At 38.9% G+C, this 13,296-nt stretch overlaps 1 protein-coding gene across 2 annotated transcripts in view; it reads right to left on the reverse strand.

Moving 5' to 3' along the window:
- Window positions 1-5,072: 5,072 nt before the first annotated feature.
- Window positions 5,073-13,296, reverse strand: part of TMEM200A (transmembrane protein 200A) — a 57,723-nt gene continuing 49,499 nt past the window's right edge. For both annotated transcript variants that reach the window (XM_032983247.2, XM_032983246.2), the window contains one exon: window positions 5,073-8,244. In XM_032983247.2, coding sequence (XP_032839138.1) covers window positions 6,753-8,228 — 1,476 coding nt within the window. In that variant the 5' untranslated portion in view covers window positions 8,229-8,244 and the 3' untranslated portion in view covers window positions 5,073-6,752. The remainder of the gene's footprint in view (window positions 8,245-13,296) is intronic.

A 13,296-nucleotide genomic window follows, 5' to 3' on the forward strand; every position in this document is an offset into this window, starting at 1 on the left:
AAACAAACCTCCCAAAACCACTAAAAGTGACAAGTTCCTTTCACATTAAACCTGTATACTAAGTGAATACTTTGCCTCATTCTTCAGCTAGGTTAACTATATTGGAAACAGGGAAAGGTAAGGTGACTAGTAGGAAAAAATGTATGGAAATGAGAGATAGAAAAGTGTGGAAAATGGAAGCTAGAAAGTGTGAAAATGGAAGCTGTGTAAATCCTGACCTGTGAGAAAGCTAAATTCAAGCCCTGAACACTCTTACTGTATTGGCGCACACAATCTCCTTTACAGTAACCTGAAAAAACTGGTTCATGAAACACATTGCAGCAAGGAATTCCAATAAATCTACTGAGTTGACAGAAAGAGGGAAGGCAATGTGTATTAAAAGTAGTAATCTTTTAAACTATATTTATGAAATGGCAGAAAACGAAGGAAAGGAGGAGTTATCTGTCCACTCACAAACCTGTCAGTAAGATCCTAGTAGTATGGAAGTCTTCAGAAAAAAAAAATTTCAAGGCACTAAAGACAAGAATGAAAATGGGAAACAGGATAAGATGTTGAGTAGATGTACCAAAGATAGATCATACCACACTGAACTGATATATATTTTTGAAATAATAGTTTTCTAGACAAAATATGCAGTAGAACTCACCTGCTCTGACTTCAGCAAAGCATTTCATCCAGTAGCATATGTAAAATTATTAGCTAAACTGGAGAAGAGGAAAAATATGCCAAGTATTAACCATCAAATGAGGAGGTGACAAGTTGGGAGGGTAGGGGATGTATAAGACTTCAGGGAGGTAATTAGTGGAGTTTTTCAAGGATCTGACATGGAACTAATCTTACCAAATGGCATTTATTATAAAATTTAAGAAAAATGTACATTTGGGTTAATGCAATTCTCAGAAGCCACTAAGGGTGTGCCTAAACAAGCAGGTTTTTTTCTAGGTTGGTACTGTTCCTTTGAAACAAAACTCCAAGTTGGCCTCATGTATTACACTTCAGTTCATGTCAAAGAGCAATCTCATAGAACACACTGGACTCCTTTCAGAGGAAAATATATGGGGAGATGTCCTGCAAGCATTATATATATGTATATTTTAAAAACACATTCTAGTCACCAGTGGATGTTCTGTCCAACTGGCCCAGGTGGATGACAGTCAATTAAACACTCTGAAATGCAACCAGCATGGACAACGAGTCCTTGGCACCAAGCACAGACCTACTCCTGTTGGGCTGCGCTGACTGACCATATAGCCTGAGTAGGTAAAAATTATCAATATGAAAGAGATCAGAAGAAAAACTGAATTGTCTTACTGGGCTGGAATGACATGGAATTTAATATTGGAAGTGAAAAACATATAATTGGAAGCCAAAACAAATACAGTATTAGGTACAAAGTAGGAACCTATTCTGAGAACACAAAGATCTAAGTGCTAAACGAGTTGTACAGTGAATCACAGGATAAATCTGAGCAAAAGGAGTGATGAATTTCTTTAAAAGTAGGAAAAAAAACAAACCCAGAAATATCAATATATTTGCAATAGATATCAGATTATTCCTGGTACATTTTTTTTAGTCGGAGAGCAGTTGGCTGTTGCAATGAAAATAAAGTGCTGATAAGAATTTCCAACTGATAAGAGAAGAATGTTTATTGGCAACTCATAATTAATCTGCAGTGGTTTGTAAAAACAATATTAGTAAACTGAAGGCCTTAATGGGATTCAGAAATGGATTAGAATGCCATCCTGAATAATTACACTAGCTGAAATAAAAACTGATAAGGGACAACAATGTTTTTATGATTCTTCCTATGGACAACTTGCAGTGATTGCAAATTACTCTTCTCTAAAGCATTATCTACCTGAATTAGAACCAAGACAACATATTAGACATACAAATTTTTGCTTAATACAGTGGGTTCTTATATTTAAATTTCAACAAACTATTCTAAAATAAAAGTATTGTAACTATCAGATTTTCATTCTTTATGAGACTCAGGGTTGTAATTCTGCTGTCATTCAGACAAGTAATACTATTAAAAACTGGGCTTTACTGAATGCGTAAAATACTTCAGCGAGGTTAATTTGAAGTACTGAGTCCTAAAATACAAAACAACTCAAGATCACCATTCATAAAACATTGATGAAAGAGTTAATAAATGTGACCTGAAAGTTAAACATGTGATAACTGTGATAAGTGCAATTAATTTACTCCTGAGTTTAATCTGAAAAGGTTTAAACAAAGGGCATGAACTTGCCCTTGAGTAGCTACATCATACTAATTGAAGCACTCCTGCATTATAATAGACCATTTACTCCATTTGCATTCTCATATATACATGCACACAGTCTTGCTAAAAGATTTCTATTTGCTCATCATAATGCCATATTTGGTAGGAAAATTAACAACAACAAAAAAAAATATATAGCACTGGGAAGATGAAGGCAGGAGTTCCTGAAAAAGGGTCAGAAAAAGACTCATAGACAAGAAGAACTTAATAGCGTAAGACTAAAGCAATCCAGGAACTCTACAAGCTGCATGAAAACCTTTTTGGAGAGAAAAACAGCTGCTGTAGGTTAATACTATTTTCCAAATTTCGCTCAGCAGAAACAAGAGGAATAGTAATGCTGTATTTAAACGATAAGTAAAACCAGCTCGAGGTCTGAGAAAGGCACTCTGATATGGTTGCAAAAAAGCTATTTAGCTGTCCAATATATGAGGTGGGACAGACATAGGTGCCTACCTCCAAAAACCATCAGCCTCAAAATTTCCGCTCGGTTACGACATTGCACCTCACTTTCTTTCAAAACCAGACTGGTGGTGCCAGCTCGCCTTCCCGCCCTTCCCGCAGGGAGCCCAGGCCGCAGAGCAGCCACCGGGCCGGGTGCCACCGTGGCCGCCCACCCACCAGGCCCCTGCCACCCGGCCCCCCGAGCGCTCCCCCGGGCCTCCCGCCCCACGCTCGGTGCCTCGCCTCTCAGGGACCGTAAACTGGGCTCCCGCCGGGAGCAGTTCAAATAGCCACCCGGCAAGAATCCAGCCCCTCTTTCGAGGATTTCATCCAGCCACCGTTTCATGTAAAATATAGAAGCAATCCTGGAAGAGACAATGTAACCCAGCATTTCTGCTCTGTCTCTGCAGTCATGCTTTTTATTGCCTGATGAAACCAGCCCAATAAAAGAGCAGAATGAAACAGCATTGCCCAGGAGGGAGGGACAGACCTTAACATTAGTCTAATCTACAGGTAGCAATTAAGATGCTTACCTGAGCGGTAGAAAAGGTATTTTTTTTTAATAATCTTAGGCAGAGGAATGAGCAAACTCATTGCTTGTGTGATCTAAATTATTGTTTGGAGTTACTACATACAAAGGATGCAGTCCCATAACATTTTCTCTTGCTAGATGTAAGGTTTAGCTTCTTATTCCATTCTATGAAAAGGCTTGTTGTGTAGCTATACAATTATTTTCTCTGATGACAAAACTATTTTAAAATTTCCTGTCTTTGGCTTTTTTCACCTGCAGCTGTGCCAGAACAACTCGTTTAGGGGCTGCACAGAGCATCGATAATGGAAATTAAATTAAAAAAAAAAAAAAAAAAAAGTCTGTGAACTGGATCCACGACAGATTGAATATGATATTTATGCCCTAAAGATACATGCTCTTGTCTTCACCAATTCCTCACTTGACAACTGCACGTGGCTCCCATTTTGGCCATGGCAAGGTTCCTACCTCTCCCCATGTGTTGCAAATGGTTCAGACATCTTTGCCCTACTGCAGTTTCTGACTTCTCTGCATGAAGATTAGTGTTCAGGCCTTATGAATGTCTACAAGTTTTCCTGACTTGAGCTTGAGTTGGAACTACCAAAGGAATATGGAAGGATGCAAATTTCTACATTCCCTTTGAAGGAGGTGATCCTTCCCCTCTACACAGCACTGGAGACGTCACAGCGGGAGTGCTGGGCCCAGGTCTGGGCTCCTCAGTGCAAGAGGGGCATGGAAATACTGGAGCCAGTCCAGTGAAGGGCCACAAAGAGGATGAAGGGACTGGTGCATCTCTCCTGTGAGGAAAGGCTGAGAGCCGGGACTGCTTAGCCCGGAGAAGAGAAGGCTCAGGGGGAAATGTTATCAATGTGCATAAATACCTACAGGAGGGTGCAAAAAAGGAGCCAGGCTCTGAAAAGAGCCTCATTCCTGGTGACAGGACAAGGGGCAGTGCGCACAAACTGAAACACAGGAGGGGCCCTCTGAACATCAGATAACGCTCTTTTACTGTTTGGGTGACCAAGCACTGGCACAGGTTGTCCAGGGAGGTTGTGGGGTCTCTGCCCTTGGGGTTATTCAGAAACCGTCTGGACACGGTCCTGGCCAACCGCTCTAGGTGGCCCTGCTTGAGCAGGGGGGTTGGACCAGATGGCCTCCAGAGGTGCCTTCAGACCTCAACTGTGCTGTGATTATCTGAATTAAATATTTCATTTTAGGGTAATTTAGGAATAATTTTGTAGTCGGTCTATCAACCACGGAGTTTCTTTGTATGGTGCTATTCTGAATTCTTGCTTTAAGTCAGTAGCTTTATCTTGGTCTCCCAAGCAGCTAAATTTTTCCAAAGTGAGTACATTTTTCAGTACCAGGTATCTGTGGTAAAAGTTCATTACCTGGTATACTTACAAAAGGACCACTATTCCTACAAATGATGGTATCCCCAAAACCAGTCCTTTAAAGCTATGATTTAATGTTGCTATTAAGCAAACAGAAGCTTACATCATTCATGTCTTTTAATAGTGTTTTTCATTTTTTTAAGAATGCTTACCTGCCAAACTAAAAATAACAAGATTTTTTTATATACAAAATTTCCTTATATTAAAACCACTTTTAATACATCTCACATAACATGGGAAAAAAAATATTCAGCTTTCACATGTGTAGAGATGTCACTAAAATCAATTAGTCAGAGCCAAATATCTAGTGGCAGGCCAATATATTATATTAGCACAGTGTTATATACAATGTTATGATACCTAATTATACTTTGATATAGAAGATTTGAGATCATAGAGGAAAAATAGGTCTTACAATGGGTATATGTAGATAGACATTTTATTTCAAAAAATAGCAAAGGTCTTAAGAACACAAACCAGAAAGTTATTAAAAGCTTCATAGCAAAATATTTAGCCAACTCTGTTACAATATATAGGCTTGAGGTTCTAACAGTTAACACTATGCCTCAATTCACTGAGCAAGTAATGCTCCTGATACATAAACACTGCGCAGTTGAAGTATGGAGCTGAATATTAAAAAAAAAAAAAAAAAAAAAGGTATTTTTATCTTTGATCTTTCATAATCAAAGTAATTGTAGAACAACGACATTTTAACAGGTTTGATTTTTGGGGGGAAAATCCATTAAAAATAATTCCTGAGTATTTAGATTAAGTGAATATATCAAAACCGACCAATTAAGACCAATATCCTTTCAGGTGAGCCTTGTAGCTTGAAGTGACATTCTCTAGGATGGCTGTCATGGCAGGATCACGGCCTAAATACCTTAATGAAATACATGAAAACCTTCTGGTGTGCACATTCAAATCCTCATTTTCTTTAGCAATAGCCTACAACTGTCAACTGTGAAGCTCACTCTGCTGAGAAAAACATTGTTTTAAATGTCACTTCCTTTTGCAGAATCTTGTAATGCAAATTGCCACGGCTAAGCCTCCTGTGAACCACCACACCAATAATTATGTGAAACATATAAATCAAAATTTAGGCAAGGGGCTTTCAAACTATGTTAGTATACATATTGAATTTTATGCTTTGTATCAGTATTTTGAACATAGAGATCTAGTTATTTACCTTCTTGCTATTGTAATGAGAGGCAATATATTCATTTTCCATTATTCTCTTCAGATGCATGTCACAATATCATTTTATGATACACCATGTTTCTAAAATCCCGTTGGCATTCATCATGTTCCTATGATTTTAATTGAATCTGTGTATTTTGATTTTAAAACTGCTGCCAATCAAAGTGGTTTAGAGAACTAATCCCAGAAGAATTTTCAGATTTCTTACTTTATATATGCTTTCTCAGAATTACAGGATTAAATTACAATGGATGTTGAAAGATTATTGTACAAAGCATAGTTAATAATTCACAACACTGGTATTCACCTCGACCAATTACAATGAATTCACAAAAATGGTTTTAATTATACCTACTCTTTTCTATCCACCCACCCCAACATGTAAACAAGTTTCTCACAATGACAATGGCAAGATTGCAGTTACCAAGATGTGAAAGACAACACCTAGGATAAAGGCCTGGATTTGACAATTCCAGTATATGCTCCTGCTCACTTCCCATTCTTGAACGCAAGCACCATTTTTAGACTCCTGCAGTCATTAAATAAATAGAACATACAGGTAAATGGAGCTTTTTTCCTGATGCAGGCTTCTGGAGTTAAATTGATAAAAAGTAACATGCTTATACAGAACAAAAGAATAATGAGTTGGGGAAAATTGGAATCAATCGTACCAAAACTCTCTGAGCAATGATAATGTACAGTATTGCAGCTGTATGTTACTAACACAAAAAATTTCTGGCATTACAAAGATGAAGATCTCTGTTCACACAAGCCAATTTTAATGGGCTATTAAGCATTTAGTTAAAAACAGGCTTGTACTAGTCTCACTGAAAAGGAAACACCTGTCAAAATGTTTTTTTAAAAAATACTGTATGACATCTTCTAAATTGCAATTTAAATATTAAAATCTTGTTTCAGATGTTCCTCGCTTTAGGTTGTTACTCAAAAACTCATCATGTTCAAAACTCAAATTATTATGAGATCTTGATATCATAAGAAGCTTTTCTTTATTAGTAAAGTCTTTCTTGACTGCTGCTTGTGGCACAAGTAACCTATCCATGGGGTCCTCTTTGTTTTCTAGTTTCATATATCCTTTGCTGTTGCTCCGATCCAGTCTGGGCCAGCTGGGGTGTTTCCTTTGTTCAGCCTGGACAGTGAGCGTAGACGGACCCCTGTCCAAGTCCAGGGACTTCGAATGTGAAGACAGAAGATGCAAAGATGTGTTGGACCCAAACTGTCTCCTGGCAGCGCCAGGGGATAAAAGTTTTCCTGTGCTTGGTCCGAGAGTCATAGAAGATTTGAACTGATCAGATGGAGTGTCCACAAATGAATTGTGTCGTGGCAGCATGGTAGCAGCTGGTCTGTAGGATTCATTGGTATCAGTCAGGGGAATGGCCAGAGAATCCATTGACAGATTTCTAGACCGACTCCTAGTGATCTCCGAGTCCTCAGTTATGTTGTCTATACTGGGCTCATCAATAACACAGTTATTCAGTTTAATTACTGGCAGTGTGAACGCGCTAATGGAAGATGATACAATGGATTTTGTTTCACACTTTATAGAGCTAGTGTTTTTGTCACCTGAAGCCTTGCTGGAGTGAGGGTAAAGTCCAAAGACTGAACCAGTTTGCTCAGTCAGCAGAGGTGGCAGGAGGCTACCCGTGGTCCTATCTTCATTTAGGGTAGTCTCATCTTCTTCAGCAGAACTATCCATTCTGAAATTACTCTTGATGCCAGAGAAAGGTGCAACTGTGTTTGCAGCCAGCCGTGATGCACACGAGCTCCCGCTGTGCCTCAGCTCTCCTTCCCCCAACAAGCCAGTGAAGGCACCACTCAGCTGCTTTTGTTCCTTGATCCGCAGGGTGTGGATATCTATTACAGTGGAGTATATGTCTCTCATGTGTATGATTTTTGTTTCCTTGTCACGGTTTTCATGCAGAATGGCATTTGCGCAAATAAAAATGAAGATTCCAATGCCCATAGTAAAAGGGCCCAGCATTTTCATCTTATCCGAGTGCACATGCTGTTCAAAGAAACGAAGTAAAATGCTTCCTTGGCTTCTCAGGACTTGGGTTTCATTTACAGATAGATTATCTTCAGATCCTAAAAGCTGTTCCTTTTGGGGCCAGTACCCAAGAATGGCCATTGCAATTCCAAAGAATGCAATAAGCACTCCCAAAACAAGGAAGAATCCCGACGGAGAATAGAGACGGATTTTGCCCCTGACGATTACTACATCTGCCCTGGGCCGACGTCTAACTGGTTTCTTCTCTTCAGAAGCTGGTGCTGTGGCAAGATTTACATGTTGTTGAGATCTGGCAGAGTCTTGCCTTTTTAAGGCAGCCAGTCCTGTTATGACTCCTCCAGTTGCTATCATAGTTCTATATTGTGCCCTGGGGAAAAAAAAAAAAAGAAAAAAAAGCAGAAATATTGAGGCAAGCAAAGGTTGTGTCTGCAAATAAAAATAGCACTTTGTTAATGTCTAGATATGTCTTGATAATCAGAATATTCGTTACTTTTAAAAAGCGACTATATCTTAATCATTATGACACAGTAGCAGTTTTGAGATTCACATGACATCTTAAAAATTTCCAAGTGTCTTTTATCACTGTAAATACAGGTAATAAATCTTCCATCAGTGATACAAACAGTAGCAGTAAACCAGTGCTCTCAGTGGTGATATATCAGGATTAAAGATTAAAATATTCAGAAGTCTTAATAGATGATTTCTCTCTGGACTGGTCTGCAGCAACGCATGCATTTTAGATAATTTTGGCACTTTAGCTACTAGTTCTTTTAAAAACTCCTATGACACACAATGACTATGAATACAGATCATTCTATGTATCCCCTTTAAGAGATCTTTCCTTATAGATTTCAGTATATATTAATACATATTTATTTTATCATTTAAAGAAGCTTTTATTAAGCCTATTCAGATCACCTGAGTCTCAACTACAGAATCATTTTTGCCTTTCCTAGTAAGGCTGATCCTCTTTTATGCATCTCTACATCTTTTTTTTCCCCTTCTTGGTTCCTCATGGACTACAAACCAAGTAGCTCAGTTTAGTTTACCAGATAAGAAATCTTCATAAATTTCAAGTTCATCAATTCAAAGATTCATCATTTTATGAGGAAATTTTTTCATTTTAGACTTATTTTCATACCTGGTTGTCTATTACATGAGAAACATTAACCAGCATGGGTTTAAAAAGAGACAGACATGTTTGATAGTTTCTTATGAGCAAGAGTAACAAATGAAACAACAGAGTTCAGGATAACTGTATTTTATTTTACAAGGCATCTTATAATCAGACTCAAAAATGGTTTCTGAGCTTAATGAATATTACAATGAATACTAGATAATATTATAGAGCATAATTAAGGTACTAGATATGAAAAAATTATGTTCTCCTTGGTGGCCTTACTAGGCTCAGAGATAAAGAAAGACTGACAGTCTTTTGCAGAGGAAAATGCTCCATGTCAAAGCTGGGGATGGTTTAACAAGCAGACAAAGCTAAAGTTGGACTGGATGAATAATGCAAGACACCAAAAAGCAGAAGCAAAGCAAAAAGGTAACTGCTTGCAATTTACAAGGCAGTAATTTTCACCAGATCTCTTAAAATATTTACATTACCTTAAAAAAATCTTAGCAGTGCATCCATGAAAAAAAAAAGATTAGACCTATCATGATATGAGAAACAAACGACAGACTGTATTTGGACACTATCACACATTTCCAACACTGCAAGCAGGTGTCACATAAGCATATCTACAAACAGAAATTGGTCCAACCCACCAATTATGAACTTGACTATGATATTAATAAGGAATTTGAGATAGGTGGCTAAATGGAAGGACTAATCCAGGAAAAAAAAAAAAAAAAAAAAGTATCCACTGTTCATTATTACCTGTTCAGCAGCAATTCCAATGACAGACAGAAAGAGTAGCAACCTGAACTCCCTCCCTGCACCATCATTATTAAAGGACAGAGCACCTCCTCTCTCTCTGTGAGAAACCTTTTCCTTATGAAGGAAAGACCTCAATAAAGGCCTGGGGTGCTAAGTATATGGCATTTTCTGAATTTCTGAAAGAGAAATTCTTAGCATTATTCCAAAAAATCTCAGAAATTTCACTTGTAGTGTCAGGTCTCATGCTTCCAATCACTCTGGAAATTCCCACCCTTTGCAATTCAATTCCATTTTTATGCTATCATCTGAGCAATTTCAATAGTTCAATGCCAAATATTTTTGTGAATACTTCATGAAAAGCCATTTTTTAAAAAATGTAACAATTAAAAAATTCCCCAAAGAAACTTACGTGACATTGATAGTCTTTAAAAATTAGAACAAAAATTTCTCATATGCCTATGTGTATATGGGTTTCTGCCAAAACAGAAGATCATTATTCTATAAAACAATGTTCTGAATCTCTAAACAGAAATAAACAGGACTTATCCATCATAAAAGCTGTTGCATTTTGTAAAGACTCAATTAAATGTCATTAGTTTTCTCTATGAAATAAAAGAAGAGAATTATGGCATATCTTTACTGAAATGAGTAATTATTTAGCCATAATCTAGTCTGTTCTTTTCCAGATCTCAGACCTTTCGGGGGGTCTAGGAGTTTCCACATTCATGTGTTATTTTACAGGCACACATCAACCCACTCTGTCATTCTCATGGCTGCCAAAGAACTGCACAGGTACAGCAGGTTAGTGCAAAATCCACACTGCCTGTTGGCAGGATTTGTTGTTTTATGTACTGTACTGTGCTTATCATAGCTACCTGGAGTGCACCAAAGGGCGAATGGAGTAAGCTCACAGCTGCTTGCTAAGTATTTTAAACATACCTCTAACAAGAGCTCCTCTCTAACTCGGAAAAGTAGAGCCAATAAAAATGTTCTTAAAAATTAGATCCTGATGTATCTTTCTACTGAAAGTTCTCATTTGTAAATTTTGCAAAAATTTCAGGAAAACCACATCTAAATTTTGTTAATAATTGGTCTCCAGTAACTTGACGGACAGACAGAAATTGAGATCTCTTAAAGTGAAAGTGGGAGAGAAAGTAAGATCTCTCAAGACATATGGCTGCCTTCCTCCCAGCACTTTTGGGCAACACATTGTTTCTCTGTTCACCTTACCTGCATCAGAACTGGGGGGTGCAGGGGAGAGAAATTCTGGCTGCAACAAGGTACAAATATATTTTATACATAGAAAGAGTCTCTTCTATTTCTTGAGTTCACATCAATATTATTAAATCTTCTTACATGGAAAAAATCACAACCATGTTTGTAAATAATAATTTGTAATAAGCCACAGTGTTGGTAAGTCTCATAAGCTACTTAGCATATTAACAGCTGAATTTTGATCTTTTCTACATCTAATAAAATCAATGGTATTAACAAACATATTAGTATGACATTATTTCACTTCATGCTGACAGCTTTTCAGAAACCAATTACAATGAAGTGCATATTAAATGGAAACCTTTTTTTTAGAAAATATTATATTTAGAATAAAGTGATATTGTAGATATATTTGATTTATTCTGCAAATCTGTTTAGTTTCACCACGTAACAGCCATGAGTGCCAGTGACAAATACTGCTTCTCTTATTTAATTTAGTACAGTGATTACATTTAGTTTTACCCTGAAGTCTGAATTCAAACTTCTGAACAAGCAGAGATGTAGAAGACTTTGACTCAGAGGTAAATAAAGATTATGCTAAGAGCTCGGACAGCACCTCTTTGGTGGCACTACGAATGACACAGGCTGACTCTAAAATGAATCAAACGATAGTAAAATGGATGTGGAATACAGAACAAAAAGAAAAGGACAGGCCTGCAATTCATTTTATAAAACACAGCCGTCTCACTGATACAAAAGCACCACAGCTGCCATGCTCCCTTTGAACAAATGTTGAGTGACTCTCTAACCTCGTAGCTGCTGTTTGTTTTATCTTCAGCGAGAACATCAGGTCCAAAAGCCTGGACAGCTTAGGGTTTGTCTTGAAAGCAGCACTGGCCCAGATTTACCTCTACATTTAGCTTTGCTTTGCGTTGTGCTTTTGTTACAGAGCAGCCCTGATACCAGCCTGTCAGCCACTCAAAGATCACCCAAGAAAAGCCTGTCTTGGTAGAGATCCTGTAAAGCAGCTCCTGCTAGCTCTTGCTCTCCCTCTGCATTGTTCACACAGAGGAGAATGGCTCAGGCTCTTGATGCTTCAGTTCTAACCTCTTCAATGGCCATTAGCGAGATGTACTCCACCTTTCATCCAGGCCATAGGCTAAGCCCAGTCCTCTGCAGCTGGCACGCTTTCTAGAAGATGCTCTAAAGACCCCAGCAGCAAATGGAGTAACGGGTTGCTATGTGCCCCTGTGCTGGTTTTGGCTGGGGTAGAGTTGATTTCCTTCACAGTAGCTGGTATGGGGCTATATTTTGGATTTATAGCTGAAAGCAGTGTGGATAACACAGGGATATTTTCATTATTGCTGAGCAGCGCTTACCCAAAGCCAAGGCCTCTTCCGCTCCTCACCCCACCAGCGAGTGGGCTGGGGGTGCACAAGGAGTTGGGAGGGGGGAACACAGCCGGGACAGCTGACCCCAACCAACCCAAGGGATATTCCATACCATATGACGTCATGCTGAGCAGATAAAACTGGGGGAAGAAGAAGGAAGGGGGCAATGTTCACAGTGATGGCATTTGTCTTCCCAAGTCACCGTTACGCGTGTTGGAGCCCGCCTGTCCTGGGGATGGCTGAGCACCTGCCTGCTCGTGGGGAGTGGGGAATTAACTCCTTGCTTTGCTTTGCTTGAATGAACAGTTTTTACTTTATCTATTAAACTGTGTTTATCTCAACCCACAGGTTTTCTTGCTTATACTCTTCCGATTCTCTCCCCCATTCCACTGGGGGAGTGGTGAGTGAGAGGATGCGTGGGGCTTAGTTGCCATCTGGGGTTAAACCACAACAGCCCCTTAGCATGAAGAAAGGACAGACCTCTCAGCAGCTGCCACTGATGGATATCTCAGGTGACTGTAGACTCAGTAGGGTCTGCACAGAGCCATGTGGCTAGCACAGAAAAAAGAAGCCAGAGCAAAAGACCTGGGTGACACCTGCAAAGGTGGTTAGTGGGTAAGGAGGCGCAAGAGGGGCTGCATCCCATTTAAGAAGAGAACATTAGAGCCAGAAGAAGAAAATTAATGCAGGAAAGGTCTGCAGATGTGATGCAAAATAGGTTATGATAAAAGAAACATCAGTCTAGGGTGTGGAGTCACATCTGCTGCTTCTTTACATTACACTGGCTACAAAAGCCAAGGCTGCCAGAGAGTCTGTAAGGGATTCTCCTTTATCACTTTTCCATATGGGCAAAGGTTGCTCAGATGCTCAAGAACAGGCTGTCATAAAAGAAACTTAAGAAAGAGGGTAAAAACAGCTTTCAAAAAAG

Source organism: Tyto alba, unplaced genomic scaffold (genome assembly GCF_018691265.1).
Source record: "Tyto alba isolate M040663 unplaced genomic scaffold, T.alba_DEE_v4.0 Super-Scaffold_22, whole genome shotgun sequence".
NCBI classification, from domain to species: domain Eukaryota; kingdom Metazoa; phylum Chordata; class Aves; order Strigiformes; family Tytonidae; genus Tyto; species Tyto alba.